General features: G+C 35.4%; 1 protein-coding gene across 11 annotated transcripts in view; it reads right to left on the bottom strand.

Moving 5' to 3' along the window:
* The window catches only part of DOCK7 (dedicator of cytokinesis 7), a 232910-nt gene that overhangs the window by 72508 nt on the left and 139035 nt on the right, over positions 1–21367 (bottom strand). For 4 of the 11 annotated variants that reach the window (XM_034966452.3, XM_034966456.3, XM_034966459.3 and 1 more), the window contains exons 23-30: positions 16358–16447; positions 15310–15405; positions 12461–12601; positions 12254–12367; positions 10597–10767; positions 8194–8333; positions 1997–2166; positions 870–1024 (exon numbers count right to left, since the gene is read on the bottom strand). In XM_034966452.3, the coding sequence (XP_034822343.1) occupies positions 870–1024; positions 1997–2166; positions 8194–8333; positions 10597–10767; positions 12254–12367; positions 12461–12601; positions 15310–15405; positions 16358–16447 (1077 nt within the window). Of the gene's footprint in view, positions 1–869; positions 1025–1996; positions 2167–8193; positions 8334–10596; positions 10768–12253; positions 12368–12460; positions 12602–15309; positions 15406–15987; positions 16024–16357; positions 16448–17648; positions 17742–21367 lie in introns of all 11 variants that reach the window. The other 7 variants (XM_034966435.3, XM_034966442.3, XM_034966450.3 and 4 more) reach the window with 3 other exon arrangements.

Genomic DNA, 21367 nt, shown 5'->3' with positions numbered 1-21367 from the left:
ATCCTCAAATGACTGAGAATCTTTCTTAGGGCTGACAAAGAATAAAACAGGTTTAAAAAAATAAAGAAATGAACTATTCCAAAGGATTATAAATCATGCTGCTATAAAGACACATGCACACGTATGTTTATTGCGGCACTATTCACAATAGCAAAGACTTGGAACCAACCCAAATGTCCAACAATGATAGACTGGATTAAGAAAACGTGGCACATGTACACCATGGAATACTATGCAGCCATAAAAAATGATAAGTTCATGTCCTTTGTAGGGACATGGACGTAGGGACATGGACGTAGGGACATGGACGAAGCTGGAAACCATCATTCTCAGCAAACTATTGCAAGGACAAAAAACAAAACACCGCATGTTCTCACTCATAGGTGGGAATTGAACAATGAGAACACATGGACACAGGAAGGGGAACATCACACACCAGGGCCTGTTGTGGGGTGGGGGGAGGGGGAGGGATAGCATTTGGAGATATACCTAATGTTAAATGACGAGTTACTGGGTGCAGCACACCAACATGGCACATGTATACATATGTAACTAACCTGCATGTTGTACACATGTACCCTAAAACTTAAAGTATAAAAAAAAAAAAAAAGAAATGAACTATCTATAATGAGGCAATTTTCCAAATTCTGAATGACAGAATACGGGGCTTTTTCCCATAAACCTTGAGGTAATCATTTTTAAAACTGTTTGGGAGAAGACAGTTAATATTCTGGGAACTTTAATGTTTTCATAAATAAAACTGAGCACTTTTGCATCAGCTGATACAATCATCTCATATATTTAAGGGCATATCCTAGTAAATATTTGTCTTTCTAGAAAAAAAAATTCTGTAGGAGGATTGTTTTTACCGTTGACGTGAGGAGGAAACTGCCAGGCCTTGTTAGTTGAGGGACCGATGTCCCTGCGATTGCCATGGCAACGGTCTGGCTTATCATACTTCCGCTCTCACTTTCATAATCATCAGTGGCTATACAAATTGGTCTTCCTCGTTGATTGTGAGTTTCTAAAGAAAAATAATCCAAAAAAATAAATAAAACTGTTTAGCTGAACTAATTCCCTTTCCTATTCTCCACTATTCTTTAAAAGAATAACTTGTTGACATGTTATAGTTATTAGATTTACTTCTTTTAGATAATATTTTAAATATCTTTAACAGTAACTCATTGCTATGGTAATAATTTATAGTTTACAGAGAACATTAACTTGCTAGTCAGAAGATATAAGAATATAAACATTTCTGCCTTCAGGTAAGGAAATTCATTTTAGTGATCAAAATACTTGAAAGACTGCTCAACAATCAGTCTCTTAAAGGCAAATAGCTGGTTATCTTTGCAACACCAGCACCTGTCAAAGTTGTTAATACACATTAGATACTCAGGAAATGTTTCTGTTTTACTAAACTGGAAGCTATCGGGCTAATTGCTGGTTTAAATTCCCTCATTTGCCCTAAAGAAAATATTGTTGCAAACTAAATTCTGTATTTAAGTAAATTCTAAATATGGAAAGCAAGAGCAATAAAACTCTGTAGGTTCTAGTTTTGAAGAAGTAATACCACTTCAACTTATTAACCTGGTGTTAGCAATAAACACAATTCCTGATATTCAAGTGAATATTCATTTCAATTTTATATATATGAATCAAGTCAAAACTGAGGTGGTAAACATCTGTCAAGTTTTCTTGTATTTTTTCAGATGTATACTGCATGTTCACACAAACATTTCCTAAAATGTAGGTACAGAATTGCTATAAAATCATTATTTTTAAATTCATCATAAGAACTACTTAAAGCAATCTTATACAGAATTCTCTCACACGGTCAAAGGTTTTCTGGCAATATAGTTAAATATTTATAGTTTACTTTGATCAGCACACAATTCTTATTTTCCTAAAATAAGATCTTCATCCTTGAGATATTTTCTAACACTTTTAAACATTGAGCTTTGCCTTTAAAATTTGCCTTAATTATACTAGGTACCTGTAAAATCATACAGCTGAGGTACAGTTTCCATGATAATACCAATCAGAGGTAGATACAACATGGCCACTCGAGCCTTTATCTGAGGGTCAGAGTACCGCGGGTCTGAGTCGTGACTGGAGAGTAAATTGTGTACCATATTGATGACTTTCTTATGCAATCCAAACAGTCTATTTAAAAAGAAGAAGACAAAGAAGAAAAAGCAGTAAGGCCACAGAGATTAGCTAACATCTTTAAAACAAACAGTAAGTCATGGTATTGAATAAATTTTGTTCAATTTCTTACCTTTGTCATATATTTGCATGCATTCCATTCCTATAAAACATTTCTCATTTTAAAATAAATGTATAAAAATGTAAAAAATGTGTAAAATAAAATTGAAGAAAAGGAAATGCTATACAAATTCACTTAGAAGTAAATCTGAATATTTTTATATTAACTCCTTATTAGTGTATTTGAATATAAAGAAACTAAGACTACTTATAGTTACATTTTGAAGCTAAACAAGGTAAATTTTAAAATGCTGTAATTGTTATTTCATCAAATCAGATCTTTTCACATTTACCAAAAATAAATTATTCCCTTTTTCTGAAAGAAAAATCCCCTACCTAATGGATTATGTAGCCCACAGGCTGGGGTTGCCTTTGACATCTCTATTTAAACTGCACTTCTTTACTAATATACCTCATTTGGGTCCTTACAACTTTTTTAGACTCTCAATCCCCCTCAGTTTCAAATGGGCTAATACACTAACAAGGGTCACTTTCACTTAAACATTTTTGTCTCTTCTTAAGCTGACAGCACTTTAACTATGCAAACCATTCTAACTTAAAATTCATCTACTCCAACTTTAACTGGCCCTTAATGCTGCATCCACTAGCAGTTTCAGATCTCACTCTCTCTCCTTAAGCCTCTTACTGTCAATCACAACAGAAGACCTTACTTCCAACTTAGGAAAGAAGAGCCATTCTGAATTTGCTCTGGCCAGGTCTTTTAACACAATTCCATCTTTATAGCTCACAGAGTCTTTCCTTTTTGTCTCAGAAAAAGTGTACCTTCTCACAGAAAATAATTTCTCCATATGTTCAATGAACCCCGTCTTTTTTCAACAGCTTCAATGTCTCCCCTCATTAGGTTCTTCCCTTCTTTCTTCAAATATGCCTTTCCTATCTTGAAAATACATCATCACTTTAAAAAGTTGAGATTAGAAAACAGGTAGTCTTCTCCCAGAGCCCTTGATTGTATCTGCCATTTTACAAAGCTGTATGTGAAATCTAGATGGAGATTCTTTCTTCTTTCTTCCAGCTCTTTAATCATAAAGTATACTTTTATAGAGGCTTAAAACACATGAAAGCAAACAGCTGAGAGATGGCCACACACTCAGACTACAACATCCAGAAAGAGTCTGCCTGCACTTGGTGCTTTGCCTGTGAGGTGGCACCAATGGGCCTTGCCTGCACCAGCTCGCTCAGAAACACAACTGCGACAAGATGATCTGCCTCAAGGGTTATGCTCACCTGCATCCCTGTGCCGTAACTGCCGCAAGAAGTACAGCCACAAAACATGCTGTGCCCCCAAAAGAAGGTCAAATAAGACACCTCCCCTGGCTCCTCCTTCTCCCACTGGGTGACCTCCTGCCCAAGCCCCATGGCCCTGGGGCCTCAATAATGTTTCCCTTTTATTGACTAGTGGGTATAGGGAGGATCGGTGGGTGGAAAGTATACGTTTAAACATTGTCAAGAACCACATCTAGTGAACCTATCTCAGATCTCATTCTCCAGCTCCACTTGACACTTTGTCATCTTATATATTCTCTTCTCAGGACTTTCTCCAGTAATTCCCACCTTCCCCAGATTCCCCATCATTATTCTCAAGGCTTAGATTCTGGCCAATTGCTTTTCACGTTCTCCTCTTTGACTTTCTGTATCACACCAATGTTTGCCAAAGGTATGTCTTATCTCTCAGCAGCTACCATACTCATACTCCAATCTATCCAAACTCTATCTACTTGTCTTCATAAAGCCTTTTCATATGCTTACATTGCTCAATCCCATTGTTATTAAATATATATTAATACAAGATCTGTAATATCCTATTCTAGATGTTGAAGATAAGACATTCCCCATTTTTAAGGGGCTCACTTTAGCAAGACAGAAACACAGACACAAACATAATAATTCTTCAATACTTCAAATAATTCTTCAATTCTTTATAAATGCTACAATTAAGGAATATAAATCCTCTCATCTTCTAAAGAACCATGTACTACAAAACTAACATTTAATCATAGTGTACTGTTTTGCAGTCTTAACTTTCTAATTACAATGAAAGTTTCTAAAGAGCAAATCTTTCATTAATTATAGAACACATTATTGCCACTTAAGGAATTATTCTTGATTACGTAGCAAGCATGTGGATTAAAAGACAAACATTCCTCTCAAGGATCTCTCCAAGACAATGCTGCATATAATCTATATACCTCCCAAGACAGTAAAATTTAAAGATGAGATATGAGTTTCTTACAGTTAATCCTTCATTCATCAAATTAACATACATTAGCAAGTGTCCACTTTGTGCCAGACATAATACTAAGGCACTGGGAATACAGCACTGAACAAGAAAGACAAGGTGCCTGTTCTCATGCTCTCACATGCTCACATTCTACTGGGAGAGGACAGATCATAAACAAGCAAATTTCAGATAAGTGCCTTGTAGAAACTAAAACAGGGTTACATGGCTAAGAATGATTGTGACAAGGACAACATGGCTGTTATTTATGAGACAGAGTCTTGCTCTGTTGTCTAGGCTGTGGCGTGATGTTGGCTCACCGTAACCTCCGCCTCCCAGCTTCAAGTGATTCTCATGCCTCAGCCTCCCGAGTAGCTGGGATTAGAGGCAAGCACCACCATGCCCAAGTAATTTTTGTATTTTTAGTAGAGATGGGGTTTTACTATGTTGGCCAGGCTGGTCTCAAACTCCTGACCTCAAGTGATCCACCCATCTCAGCCTCCCAAAGTGCTGAGATTATAGGTGTGAGCCACCATGCCAGGCCTATTTATTTATTTAATTTTCTTGAGACAGGGTCTCACTCTGTCACCCAGGCTGGAATACAGTGGTGTGATCATTGCAGCCTTGACCTCTTGGACTTAAGTGATCCTCCCTCCTCAGCCTCCTGAGTAGCTGGGACTATAGGTATGCACCACCATGTACGGCTAATTTAAAAAATTTTTTTGGTACAGACAGGGTCTCACTATGTTGCCTAGGCTGGTCTTGAACTCCTGGACTCAAGCAATCCTCCTGCCTCAGCCTCGCAAAGTGTTGGGATTACAGGCATGAGCCTCTGTGCCTGGCCAATATGGCTGTAATTTAGGTTAGGTGGTCAATGAAAATCTCACTGAGAAGATGCTGTTTGAACAGATACCTGAAGAACCACAAGCAAGAAATGACTATGTGAACATCTGAGGGCTGTTCAACATTGCTTCAAGAGGAGAAAAATCCAAGTGCAAAGGCCTGAAGGTGGGAATGAGCTTGGTGCATTAGAGAAACAGAAAGTAGGCCAGCATGGCTAGATCTTAGTATATGAGGAGGAAGAGAGTGGCAGGAGTAGACAAGAGCCAGATACACAGGGCCTTAAGAACCTATATATGGCAACTATATGCAAGACTATCTTGCAGTCATGAGAGGCTCCAGCCTTAGGATAAAGCTGACACTTCTAGCAGAGGTAAGAAATGTAAAGAACTGGAATCATGATGGTATCACTGAGCTGATGATATTACTGTGCTAAAAACCTATCTTTCTGGGGGTTTATCCGTTCGGAGCCCCCCCTCCCTCTATATCAAGCAGCCGTTTTCTTATTTCTTTCCTCTTTCTTGCCTATTAAACTTTCTGCTCCTTAAAACCAAAAATAATAAATAATAAAAATCCTATCTTTCTTCCAATTTTGAAATAGTAAATTTCCTTCCTTTAATAAAGCCAGCTGGAGGAAGAATTTTCTATTTATTGTAACCAAAAACAGCTTCATATACCAAGTAAAAATATTGAAAATACAGATTCAAATGAGTGAGCTATACCAGTTATTTTAAAAAGCTAGTATGTTTAGATAAGTTGTTTTTAGAGTGTTTTTTCCCCAAATAACAGATTCCTTTATTTATTTTTTTTAATGACATCATAGTCATTTGTCAAATGGCAAAATACAAAAGTGGCGCCAAGCAGGGGTGGAAGGCCCAGAGTTTCACCCATTTAGTTTGCCCTCTCTATACTCCAAAGTCTGCACACACACTGCCCACCCCAATCTACACAGAAACCCATTAAGCACCTCTTCAGGACCCTACAGTTCTGTTTAGAACACAGGGTGAAAAACTACTTCTTTAAAATAGATTCCAAACTTAGGAAGTTGCCATTATAAAAAACACATGTCTTTCACTTGCAGATCTGGCCTTTCACAATTTATTCGGTATTGACTATGCCCCTGACATACTGCTAAGAACTTGACATACCTCCTCTTTTATTCATTCAATAAATATATCAGCAGAACCTTGTAAAAACCTATTTAAAGTATCTCTTTTCGTTCTTGCATGAGGCTAAACTGCATTATAAACTTGGATTATTCCTACTACGAAAAAAAAATTTTAAGCCATTATCACCCAAATGAGTTATGGTCATACTATTAAGATGGACATACCTCATATGGGATGCTGGACCACAACACATCAAGCTTTTTTTTTTTTTGAGATGAAGTCTTGCTCTATCACCCAGGATGAAGTGCAGTGGTGTGATCTTGGCTTACTGCAACCTCTGCCTCCCGGATTCAAGCAGTTCTCATGCTCCAGCCTCCCGAGCAGCTGGGATTACAGACACGAGCCACCATGTGTGGCTAATGTTTGATATTTTTAGTAGAGATGGAGTTTCACCATGTCAGCCAGGCTGGTCTCAAACTCCTGACCTCAAGTGATCTGACTGTCTTGGCATCCCAAAGTGCTGGGATTACAGGTGTGAGCCACTGCACCTGGCTACATTAAGCTATTTCTATAAATTCAAATCATTAGGTCGGTGCAGTGGCTCACGCCTGTAATCCTAGCATGCTGGGAGGAGGCCTCGAGTGCGAGGCCAGGAGTTGGGAGACCAGCCTGGCCAACATGGCAAAACCCCATTTCTACTAAAATTACAAAAATTAGCCGGGAGTGGTGGCACACGCCTGTAGTCCCAACTACTCAGAAGGCTGAGGCAGAAGAATTGCTTGAGCCTGGGAGGCAGAGGTTACAGCAGGCTGAAATCATGCCACTGTTGTCCACCCTGGGTGAGGGTGACAGAGTGAGACCTATTCTCAAAAAAACAAAACAAACAAACAAACAAACAAAAATCACATCATCAGACAATATACTTTTCTAACTACATCAATTTCCAAACATCCTTTAATAATGTACACAACTTTGGAAGTTTTTAAAACCTAAAGATATTTGTTTATAGGGCAATTTTTGAAATAAAATGCTACATAGTATGATGGCAAATTATAAATTTTTGGCCAGGTGCAGTGGCTCACACCTGTAATCCCAGCACTTTGGGAGGCTGAGGTGGTGATCACTTGAGGTCAGGAGTTTGAGACCAGCCTGGACAACATGGTGAAACCCCATCTCTACTACAAAAAGAAAAATTAGCTGGGTGTGGTGACGTGTGCCTGTAGTCCCAGCTTTGGGAGGCTGAGGCAGGAGAATTGCTTGAACCCAGAAGGCAGAGGTTGCAGTGAGCTGAGATCCTGCCACTGCACTCCAGCCCGGGTGACAGAGCAAGACTCTGCCTCAAACAAACACACAAAAAAAGATAAATTTTCCTGACAAGGAATCAAATAAAAGACCATTTCCCTCAAATGACAAGCATTTACTTTACATCAAAAAATCTATCTACTAATATGCATAATTTATTTTATATACTATTAAGAAGAAAACGCTACTAAATGAATCATGATACGCCACCAATTTTAAGACAAATCCCAAATTCAGAGGTGACAAAATATGAGAAAAAGTCTTTCATAAAACTGATTAAACAGATAAATAATATAAGTGAGAAACTTAGTGAAGAGGGAAGTAGAAAAAGAGTGTGAAAGATTATTCTCCTAATCCTCAGGAAATGTGAGTGGAATACTTCTGTCCACTGTTCAAAATCAAACTCATATTCTACAAGGTAAAAACTAGTGTACTCACCCTTCAGCATCAGGGTCTAAAATGACAGCCAGCTCTGTTAACACAAGTCCTGCCAAATAATGCTGTTGGCGGAAAGGCACGGACAATTCAAACATATTTGCAATCTTTTGGTCTTGTACATTCGTAGAAAATCCAGAACTCTGTTGGAGAGTGAGGCAGAACAAGACTATAACAGCAGTGCAACAAAGCATCCTACAGACAGAGCAATATAAGAAATGAAATACTTTTTCCTAGGGTAGTTTATTTTATATTACTAACACTGAAGACAAAGCAACTTTTCAGACTTTTGGGACAGGAAACTATGATGAGATTGCTTTATTAAGTTAATTACTTTATTATAGAAATTAATCATTGAAAATTTAATTATTTTACATTTCTTTTTTCACATATACTTTCCTACATATTTTCCCCTTTATTCTCTTAGCCACTTTTCAATACCACACTCTGATGGAAAAAAGAAGCAACTAAATCCAAATGACATAGTATGCACTTACCCCAAAGTACAAGAGAAATATTCATAGTCAAGGCTATTGGTTTCCAGAGAAATTCGAAACACCAGTACAATTGTTTTTCACAGAATATACTATCTCTGGAAAATTACCATCATTTTGTTGTCTACTGAGTTTTTTTTTTAACATCTTAATACTTCAAAATATTATAGCATTCTCCAAGATACAGTCCATATTCAGGACTCATGTGGGGTTTCTTAGTGCAACAATAGATTTCACATTTCTCTATGGCGAAATCTTCTCCTAATAAGAATATAAAACTCTTCTTAGCTTTTCAAAAAAGAGTGATGTCTCTGTTATCTGAAAGAATCTGAAAATTACGTAGCTAGCTGAGAAAGTGGGCAACAAGATAACAGAAGAAATTCTATGAGCATTTCCTGGCTGAAAGAGATGTTCAGTAAGGAATTAGATATAAACAAATATGTTTCCTTAAGGGTGTTAGCAACCATATTTATGATTAATCTGTCTTTGTGTAGCTAGATCTTTGGCAGAGGACAGGGAAAGAAAGAAAAAGGCCAGCCTCATCCATTAGATTAAGGGCATGCTAGCCAGATTGAAGAGTTTGTCGAAAAATAGGCTGATCCAGAAGATTTTTTTACAGAGATAAAATGAAAAGTTGTGGGTACTCTTTGATGTTTTCTAGTCTTTCTAGCTGAAGTTTAAATTTTGTTTTTTAAATCACGCATATGAGATATCACCTACAGAATCCTATTCAGGAATTAAATATATTGAAAACAAAATTAAGAAGTATTAAGATTAACTAACTTTCACTTTAGAAATTAAGAGCTTAAAAAAAGTAGCCTCCTTGCCTCAGGAATAATACAGTAGAATGAGTATTTCACTGGACAAAGGAAAATATAGGCTTCTCTGATACTAAAACCACAAAATCTCTTAATCTCAATTTATAAAAGAGGACATACATATTAACTGCTACAATAACACTTTTTCATCTACAGAGAACCTACTAGCTGTTGAAGTCAAGTGCCACCCACTGAAAAACCCATCAATTTTCATCTGGTTTCCTTTGGGGTTTCTGGATACAAGAGAGTTAAGCAGGGCTTTGTCATGCCTCCACTGCAGTTTGACTTCTTTCTCTGTTCAATTATGCTTCATCCCCCACTTCCTTTCACAGGTATTGATCTCTAAAACACATCTTGCATTTGAAACTCATTCTTGGTGTCTGCTTCAAGAGAACTCAATTTGTGAAAACATCTAAATTAGTAAGTTTATTTAGGTGAATTCATTCACATGTGCATTAAGTCTATGAAAGGAATATAAAACAGTGGTTAAGAACTTGGGCTCGGCCGGGAGCGGTGGTTCATGCCTGTAATCCCAGCACTTTTGAAAGGCCGAGGCCGGCAGATCAAGAGGTCAAGAGATTGAGACCATCCTGGACAACCAACATGGTGAAACCCCATCTCTACTAAAAATACAAAAATTAGCTGGGCATAGTGGAGCACGCCTGTAGTCCCAGCTACTCGGGAGGCTGAAGCAGGAGAATCGCTTGAACCCCAGAGGCGGAAGTTGCAGTGAGCCGAGATCGCACCACTGCACTCCAGCCTGGGAGAAACAGCAAGACTCTGTCTCAAAAAAAAAAAAAAAAAAAAAGAACTTGGGCTCTAAAATAAAGCCTTGGTTCAAAACCTGGCTCTGCCACTTTTTACTCAGTGACCTTTCTGTGTTTCTGTTTTTCTAACCTGCAAAATGGGTATAATAACAGAACTTGCCTTTTTAGAGTTATTCTGAGGATTAAATGACTTTTAATACTTACAAAGCACTGAGAACTGAGCCTATCATACAGCTGTTATTCAATAAGTGTTATTTTTTCCATTGTTTAAAACTATTCTTCACAAAAGTGACTTTAAATATATGTATATTCACACAATTTGCATACCTGAGATGTTGCAGAAGAAACAGAAGGTGATGGAGATGCAGGTGGAGTAAGTAAGCTGCAGGGTAAGTTTAATGTAACATAGTGCTCATGACTGCAGATGATTCGTAGAAAATCCAGCCTCAAGGACACCAGAACACTCGGATTCGGTAATGAGTAAAGCTTTGAAGACACCTTGTAAGCAATGCATAAGTAAGAGAACACCAATTGAATCTATTATTTCTTTAATACTAATACCAGAATGGCAAATTAAAATTAAAGACGTAGTACTTGGTATCCAGTTTGGGTTTTGTGGCTTAAGTAGCAGTATCACCTTTTTCCAGAGTTACTGCTAAAATTAAAAATTTTAAACTATCAGGTTTACTGTATAAACATATTTGACTAACCTAAAAGCCACATTCTTGTATTTCCAATATAGCATCAATATTTCTACTTCTCATAAAACAGGGAAAACGTATATCACCAAAATAACTTCTTATTACTTCCTTCTTAAAAGAAATTATCAATTCTTTTTATAGCATTTTGTGCTTACCTGTATTTATAATTTGTCTGTTTTCTCAGCAACATCATAAGCTACTTGAGGAGACATACTATAAACTGATTTAACAGCTTTAGTGTCCCTACAGCTTAGCTCAATGTTTGACAAATATAGGAGATCAATGCTTAAAGAATAAAGACAGGACAAGTTCTGGTAGCAATAGTACATAAAGTTTTAGGGGAAAGGTAAAAATGATACATATCGTGTTGCAAGTATTTCCATGTGGGTGAGTGTCCATGCATAGTTTTCACTTTTCTATTAGAAGAAATAAACAATAAAGACATCCAATAGAATATTCAAAATTCTAAATATTAGACTGCCAAATAGAATTCTGGACTATTAGTTCCCTAAAACTAATCTGTAGACCAGTTGTGAGGTGCTTCACAAGCACTGTGTGCTCCTCATCCCCACCACCATAAGTTTGAACTTCTCAATAATTCTGGGATGGGACTCAGAAATATGTATATTTTTAAAGCTCCTTTAAAAGGTAATTCTGAAAGGCTTATACAGTTTACTACCAAAGTGGCCCAGCAGAACCAATAACTAATGTTTTCTAGAAGGCAGACTTCACTAATCAGTTGATAAAAATTTTAAAACAAAATCAGCTATGTTTGGAAAAGTTCCAGGATGCTTTTAATTTTGTAAAGTCAAGATAATGAACATATGGCAAATGGGTAAACATCTGTCCATAATTCCAAACTCTACAATGTCCAGGGCTGGATTAGGAGGAATACCCAGCAAAATGCAGTTGCTTTAAAAATCACTCAAGATACAGAAGTCCACTCGGTATAAATGCTCCACTTGCATGACATCTTGAGACTGCTTTACGTTACTACTGACTTGATAGTATGATCCAGAATGAGGATTAAAGAGTCATGAGCAGGCCAGTATAACTCAAGGAAATACTGGCTGTACTGATAACAGCTTGCCACAGTCCTTGTGTCCTGATAAAACATGTATAATTTACTTTTGCCTTGCTAATAAAAATATGTTACTTTGGCTACTTTTTGTTTTAACATCAGTATATAAATGTGCTCTTAAGGTCTCTTAGCTCTAACTTTGAAAAGAACTAACATAGTATTTAAATTATTTGATTACTAATTATTCCTAACTATGCATTACCTGTTTATAGCAGGACTTTATAAGGCTAAAAACAAATCCTCTGTCCATAACAGACAACAGATCATTGAGAAAGAATGCAAGGCTTGTATTGAGTCTCTCAACCATTTCTGTGTCCTGTGAAACAGAATATAAAACAAAAACAAATTAAAGTATGATAGCTTAATCTGAGCTTGAAAGAGAGATAAGTGGGGAAAAAGTTATCATTACCTTCTGAAATCGTGAAACTATATCACTAGCAATCGTGCTGACAAGAGCTGCAATGTCATCCATGAAACGTTCTGGAAAACGACTTTTCCTTGGAGCCTCAAGTTTATCATTAAAGTATAAATGGTGCACCATGCTCTTTACCTGAAAAAAAGATATAAATTATTAATTTCCTATGAATATATTTAACAATTACAACAACTCTAAACACTTGGACTATTTTTAAAATATGGCATGTAATTTAATAGATGACTGAAATATTTTCAGCTTCTCAAATATTTTTTAAAGTTCCCTACAATGTTTTGCATTTGCTTAAAATAAAAAAAAAAACCCACCATATTACTTTCAGAAAATTATGCTAGCTAACAATAGGACAAAAAAATTCTGTGTATGTCAACAAAAAAAAATTTCAACCTTTAAATTTTTTTTTTTTTCCAATAAAGAAACAGGGTCTCACTCTGTCACACAGGCTGGAGTACAGTGGCATGATCACAGCTCACTGCAGCCTCCAACTCCTGGGCTCATGTGATTTGCCTGCCTCAGCCTCCTGAGTAGCTAGGACTACAGGTGCACACTACCATGCCCAGCTAATTTTAAAAATTTTATAGAGACAGGGTCTGGCTGTGTTGTCCAGGCTGGTCTCAAACTCCTGGCCTCAAGTGTTTCCTCTGCCTTGGCCTCTCAAAATGTTGGGATTACAGGCATGTAATCTATCACATCCAGCCAAAAAAAGTTTAATTAAATTTTTCCAAGACTCAATAATTTTGCCATTCCAAAGCTCCCAAATTCTAAGCTTTGAAAGGTTAGAAACCCTGTCTTCACTATAGTGTCCTCAGTAGCTAATACACAGATGATAGCATATAGTGGGAATACAATAAATATGAGGACTATATTGTATTGTATTTGTACTGAATATTGTGCAGATTCTTTATTATAACACTGTGGTAATGGTAACAAAGAATTTTAAACTTTAAATTCAGGGAAATTGAAGCTAAAGTCCTAAACTTAATATAGAGCACAGCCAAGTTTTAAATTGCAGTCTTTTGACTATTTTGTATTTTAGAAACCTGAACATATATGTAAGACTACTAAAAAACGGTGAAAATTACAATTTTTACCTTACAGGAGAAGCAGAGATGTACATGAATTACGAATTTAAGGTTTATTTTCTAGGAAAAAAATGCATTGTCACTTATATATAGTCCCTGATTTATTTTTTCTGTAGATTATTAAATCTCTAGAAGAAATGTTTTCTTACCCATAATATAGGTAACATTCAATGCTGAGGACCACCCTATGACATACTCTGGAAGATCCTTTTCTCTTTTTTGTTGTTTTGTTTTATATTTTTTTACATACTTCTTTTTTGGAAGAAAAAGTTTCAGTGATTTCAGCTTTATAGAGGCTGAAGACAAAGGTGAAGAAGACGGTCCCAAGTGCTGAAATGCCTGAGTTTTAATTACAGTCCTGCTACCTACAAGCTGTGCATTCTAAGACAAGTTACTTAACTTCTCTGTGCCTTAGTAATACCTAGGCCACAGGGCAGTACTGGCATATTGTGCCCACTTGATAAATGTTTGTTGCCTTTGTTTACATATGTGTGTGTTTACATATACAAGTTTATATGTACAGGTGACCCTTGAACAGCATGGGTTTGAACTGCATGAGTCCACTTATATGTAGGTTTTCTCCCACCTCTGCCACTCCTGAGACAGCAAAACCAACCCCTCCTCTTCAGCCTATTCAATGTGAAGACAATGAGGATGGAGACATTTATGATGATCCACTTCCAATTAATGAAGAGCAAATATATTTTAACTTCCTTATAATTTTCTTAATAACATTTTCTTTTCGCTAGCTTATTCTAAGAACACAGTATATAATACGAATAACATACAAAATATGATTATGTTACCAGTAAGGCATCTGGTCAGCAGTAGGCTATTAGTAGTTAAGTTTTAGGTGAGTCAGAAGTTATATGCAGATTTTGACTGTGTGGGGGAGTCGGTTCCCCTAAACCCCAAGTTGTTCAAGGGTCAACTGTTCATATATATGTATTTATTAATTGAAATATTAATTCACTCATTTTAAAAGTATCACTTATTTGATTAAGCAAAAAGTACTTAAAAAATTTAAAGAGACAGGATCTTGCTCTGTTATCCATGCGGAGTGCAGTGGTGATCATAGCTGACTGCAGCCTTGAACTTCTGGGCTCAAGCAAGCCTCCCTCCTCAGCCTTCCAAGTAGATGGAACTACAGGTTTGTGCCACCAGGTTTAGCTAATTTAAAAAAAATTTTTTTTGGTAGATATGGGCTCTTGCTATGTTGCCCAGGCTGGTCTCAAACTCCTGATCTCAAGTGATCCTCCTGCCTCGGCCTTCTAAAGTGCTGAGATTACAGGTGTGACCCACTGCACCCAGCCAGTACTGTTGTTTTTTTATTGATTGTAACTGGCATTTCCCTAAGGGTTTACTAGCCATAATAATAGCAGTGGGTATCTATAAAGCTCTTTCCATCTTTGGTATAAAATCTACAATACTGTCATTATACACTTCATGTATAATGACTAGCAAAGAATGTATCACAAGTTTCCTTTGAAAATATAGCTAGCTTATGCAACCATCCCTGAGAAAATAAGAGTTAAAATGAGCCTCACTCTTAATTCCACCTAAACTGTGTTGAGTGTCCACAGTGTTTATTTAGAGATGTAACACATGTAATTTTGTCTTAGAGGCACATGGAAAAGCGTTAAGATGTGCAACAGAAAAAGATTTCTAAGGTAACAAATGAGCTAGCATAAAATTGTTCACTAAGAGAAAAAATATTAAAGAACATGCTCAGTTTTTGCTCACCATTAATTCAAAAAAGAACCAGGCTTGTTGCAAAGCTGATTCCCGAACGCTGCCACTGCAAACAACCCACTGCAAAGCCAGCTCCTCGTGAAAAAGCTATCCAGAAGTAAATCCAAAGTTATTATCAAAGTCAAATCTGCTGATAACATAAACCAAATCATAATGCAAATACAAACGAAGATATAATGAGAATAAGCAAAATAAGGCACGTGAACCATTCAATGATGCACTGAAGACACCCATTAACGAAACGGCTATTTATGTATGTAAGACAGTGGTATGTGGAACAGCTGAAAAAATTACATGTTATCTTGCAGTAAAATGTAATTTTAAAAGGACAGGTAGAAGATAGCCTCCTAAATTGTACCTGCAAACAGAAACTAGACTAAAAACTTACAGTAAAGTAATATTTTGTTTGTATCTTAAGTACATTTTTAAACATACGCAAATACATGCATGAACTTTGCTGGTACAATTTAGGAAATACATTTTAAAATTTAAACTTTGCTATGAGCCATTAATTTTCAAGTTTTCAGGTAAGGTCTTTTTAAAAAAAAATAGCAGAAGATTTCTGCCTTATAATGGATATGCATACAAAGCATTTGCAAAGTAGTGTATATTAATATGAAAAAGGACTAACAAAACTGTGCATAAGGGAAGCAAATCAACATATCTTACTAAGAGTGACAATTTTTCTAACTCATCTTCCTTTCCCTGGAGATTTAAAACACAAAACAGAGGCAGTTACAGAAACAGAATTAAGAGTTGATACATTTTTTTGGTACTAAAATTTGATGATCAAATTTGAATTCACTAAATCCTAAAAATAGTCAATCTCAAAGATATAAACATTATCATAATGTAAAAAAGTATACATTGACAAGATATGCCCCAAAAGGCATCAGACAAGCAATGCTTGTTCAGATATATTTTTAAGCACAATGCAATTACTGTAAGTATCTCATACTGGTTATGTAAAGAAATCTTACATCTATTTAATTGGTGAAATTATTTTCCCCCTCTATGAATTGTCTTCATATGAATCTACCTTTTTAGTTGGTAAGCGTCCCGTTAATGTTTGTAAGAAACTTGACGTCTCTGTGTGCGAAGACATACGATTACAACTTCGATCCATAGCCTATGGAGTGAAGATGAATGAATGACGAGATAACATTAACGTTTGCAGTGGATGACTCTGCAGCTGACGGATTATGTACAAGTTTAAAACAGAGTTTTATTATGGTTTCAAAAACCATCTATTTTATTGCTCATCTCATTTTCACCATGTTAAGCTGCTTTAATGACAATGCATAAGTAGTATCAAAATGGCTTCTATATATTTTTGGTCTTTAAAAAATTATGAGTATTTCAGTGATTATATAATATTCAGAGTGTTGCAAAGAATGAAACTTTTATCTGTGTGATCTATATACATGCACATATCTAGTAAAAATATATAAAAAGTAAAAACATACTTCTCAACTGGTCTCAGACCAAAAAAGAAATCAGTAACTTTATATTAAAGAAAAGAAAAAGTTTAGAATAATTTCTTTCACTTTTTCATTATTATCAAAAACTACTATTCAGGTTTGTCATATACTAAATCAAATATAAATCATTTACAATATTAGAAATGGAATTAAAAATTTTATTTAGGAACAGGATTTCCCTCCAAAGCCAACACAGATGAGAAGTATATTTTGAGATATCATGCAGTATTAGCTATCAAGCAACTAGTTTTAAGTAAGCAAAACCTAATTCAGCTAAGGTATAACAAATTTCATACTTTGCAACACAGTACAAATTAAAATGGATTTTTGCTTCTGGTATTGAGTCTTATAGCACGGGGATCATATACTGTTCACATTTAATTTCAACTTATTGCCAGTCTTTCTATTCGGTGATTAGGAAGAAAATAACAAGATAGTAAATGTTAAATGAAAATGATACAATAGTTACACTTTAAACCAAAAGCAAATAGAAAACTGTTGGGTTTTTTCCTCCACGTAAAAAATTTAAAAATTGCTATTAAAGACGTGCTACCCCTAAAGAAGAAACTGTTATAAAAGCCATCAATTGCATAAGCAGCAGGCACTGAAATATTGATAGGGTGTGTAAGGAAGAAAGAAGACAGAGATAGGAAATAGGAAAGAAGAACATTACTGGTGCAATTGGTGGTATTCATGCATAGTAGTTGGAAAATGTGCTAAGTAAACAAAAATACACACTTTTTAATGATTAAAAAAAGCAAGCCACTGAAATCATAGTATATACTAAAAAGTAATGTTCTAAAGGGAAACATCAGCAGCCAATAAAGAAACCTCTAATATAAACACCACCTGTGTTGATTCTGCACTTGGACTGGGGTTGGATCCCCATGGGGCAGCTTTTGGACCACCAGTGTTAACCCAGGAATTGGAGCGATCTAAACCCTAAGCATATAATAGAAAGCAGTTTGAAAGGAAAGAAATATTACATGTTGCATGCTATAAATTATTCTTAAAGAAATTCAGATCTTCTAATGCAAACATGTTTTTAATTAGTACTGTTAAAGCAACCAAAATTTGTAGGCACCTATAGAGTATTAGTTCATCAAAATTATCTTATTATATAACACAATTTTTAAAAAAATCACCAAGACCATTAAGTATAGTATTTAAAGGTAATTTTTCTTTATGTAAAGGAATACTCTTGAAGTACCAATAACTAATGTTCCCACAGCACCACACCCCCAAACTTTCTTTAAAGATAGTACAAATTAGCAACAGGTAATTTCCTCTGTATCTAACTGAGGTTTAAAGGAAAAAATGGAAGAAAAACACTCCATTCTTTGTTATAAACTTTAACTTCATTCCATCTCTCATCAACTGAAAACTACTATGCAGTGATACTCCATAATTCTATTTGAGCTTGCTACCACCTTCACTCTCTTTTAGGGACAGACAGGAGAAATAAAGTAAAAACTTAAGAAAAAAATGATACCTAATATTTACTCCTTCCTAATAATGGATTTGGAGCTGCACTTATAATAATAATGGGCTACTATTTATTAATAAATATTATAAGGAAAAACATTATGCTGGGGCTGTTTATAGGAATTATATCTTCATCATCATCTTCATTAATTTAAAATTTCTTTAAAACGCTACTAAAGTATATGTTCAGAAGTTAATTTATGTTTATCTCTGTCTGAAAGGGGTTACTGTGATTCCAGGTGAAGGAAACAGAGGCTTTTCTTCTATTTCCTAAAACTGACTGTTGGTCAGAATCAATTGAGAAGCTTTATAAAATTCAGATCCTGGGCTCTATCTCTATAAATTCGATTCAGTAATTTGGACTGGGGACTTGAGAATCTAATAATTGGAACTGGAGCAAGTTGTAAAAGATTTTTAAAGAATTATTAGGGTAAGAATAGCAAAGACAATCGAAGACAAGCTGATGTAAATATATCAGGACATGAGTACAGACCCAAACCAGAAACCACCAAAGGAAAGACAGGTAAAAGTGAAGAGTTGGAACAACTGTAATCAACTCTGTCTAGATATTAGTGTCATTTGGGAAGCTTAACAACAACAGTAACTAACAAATGTGCAGCGCCCTACCTTAAAACAATTAAATCAGAATTGCTGTGAGTGCGGCCCAGACATCAGTATTTTTTAAATACTTCAAGAGAAAATTTTAAAAAGAAAAGAAAGAAAAACTGCAACCCTCAAGGGCTTAGGTTTTAGGAGAATATTTCCTCCACCTTTTTTCATTTTTTCCCAAATATATAGAGAAGTTGAAATGGTGGTACAATAATCACCCATTTCTCATCATTTTTGACAGTGATTGTCTAATATGGGAGTTAAGGTTCCAATCCAGGCTCTCCTGCTTACTAGCTGTAAAATCTAAGATAAATTACTTAATTTCTTTTTCAGTTTCTTAACTATAAAATAAAAATGATGAGAGTGTCTCCCTTCACATGGTAAGAATCAAATTAAATAATGGAAGTAAATTACTAAGTTCAATGCCTTGAATATAGTAAACTCTCAAAAACAGTTTTATAAAAATTTCCCATACATATTTTTCTTAAAATGCTTTCTATCAAAGTAAATTAGACAATATCAAAATACTAGTAAGATTATGCAATCAGATTTGTTTAAAATAAAATATCTGCCTTCTCAGAATCCCATTACAATATTTCGAATAAAAGCAAACCAAAAGGCTTATGTTTTTCATAGAAGTTAAAATAAAGTTTTCATTAGTCTCCAAAATTATGTCCAAGCCCAAAATTATGTCTTTTTTGTATAAAAGTGTAAAGTTCTTCCTACCATATTCAATTTTTACAGTCACTACTCATGTTACAAAAATAACAAAACATGAGCATTTGATTTTTGCAAAATTATAACTGTCCTCTTTTCTCTCATGAATTTCCACAAAAAGAATAAGAACTTTGCTGTACTCTTAAATTTACTTAACTTACTGTTTAATAATTTCCTTTAAAACTACAATATATGATAATCGCTAATATGAGAATAAAAAAATCTCTTTGTGCTATGAATTATATTTATATACACAATACTGATGTTCTGAACAGTTGTAATTACACTAGTCAAAGCTAACTATTTAAAGAAAACTTGTGGCCAGTTATTTGGCAAAGCAAGTAAATTCCATAATTCAGGTGTTATAAAGCTAAGAGTTATATCAAACAGCCCACATTTAAGCAAACTCATCACTTATATTTAATATAATAACTTTATGTTTACCGATTTCCAACAAACATGGAACAGATTAACCAAATGTGTGCCCACGTGTATGTAAGTGTGAGGTTTTTTTTGCCAAATCCCAGTAACACTATTGATTTCTTCCCTTACATATAGATAAGATCCTTGAGCAAGGCCCATACTGTATTTGATGTGACATCAACATTTGTGTTATATTACAAAGATTTTACTTCATATCCACAAGTCCTCAGCATAGTGCCTAGCACACAGTAAGCTCTCAGTGTTTGAGAAATTAAAAAAAGATGATATATGAGAAAGAAACGTATCAGTGCAAAATTCCACTGGCATTTGATAAAAAGCAATAAAGTTCAGACCTGATGTAACCATGTATTTACATAACTGAATGTTAAAAGACGATTACTAGAATTAAGAAAGCACAGCTAGTTTTGGCAATGTAAGTATGAAGAAGTCTCACAAATATTTTCACATTTACATTACAGCCACTGGAGTAATAAAAGCCTGTTCAGGTTATATAAATATTCTTAAATTTTAGGAGTTCTGTATTTTATACTGGGGAATAAAATATAACCAAAACTTTCATAAAGTCAAATCTCTGCAGACCTTTAAATACATAATTAATCCCAATAGTAAGAGGGCAAACAAAAGCATAATTCTGTTCTTAAACAAGTGATCTAGTCCTGCGGTGTTAACTCATACTAACATTTCTTCATTGGATAAATATCTACTGAGCACCTTGAATAAGTTAGACATTACAGGTGCCTTGGAACAAATATTCCCTGCCACGATGAAGCTTACACTCTGTTAAAGGGAGATAAACACTAAAAAAAAATCAACATAAGAATAATTAATTCATATGCTACATTAAAAGGTAGTAAATGTCAGACAAAAAAAAAAAAGACAAAAAACCGAATAACAGGATTAGAAGGCTGAGGACACAGCCACTGGTTATACATTTAAATAAGATAATCAGAGTCAACCTCACTGAGAAGGCGGCCTTCAGAGTAAAGACTTAAAGGACTGAGAGAATAAGTCATTAGAAGATTGTGTTCAGAGGAATGACATAATGACTTAATTTTTGTGTGTGTCTTAAGTCTTTTTTTTTTTTTTTTTTGAGACAGAGTCTAGCTCTGTTGCCCAGGCTGGAGTGCAATGGTGCGATCTTGGCTCACCACAACCTCCGCCTCCTGGGTTCAAGTGATTCTCCTGCCTCAGCCTCCTGAGTAGCTGGGATTACAGGCATGCACCACCACACCCAGCTAATTTTTCTATTTTTAGTAGAGACGGGGTTTCTCCATGTTGGTCAGGCTGGTCTCGAACTCCCAACCTCAGGTGAT

The sequence above is a fragment of the Pan paniscus genome, chromosome 1, assembly GCF_029289425.2.
Source record: "Pan paniscus chromosome 1, NHGRI_mPanPan1-v2.0_pri, whole genome shotgun sequence".
Classification (NCBI taxonomy): Eukaryota; Metazoa; Chordata; class Mammalia; order Primates; family Hominidae; genus Pan; species Pan paniscus.
This window is presented reverse-complemented; position numbering and strand designations above follow the sequence as displayed.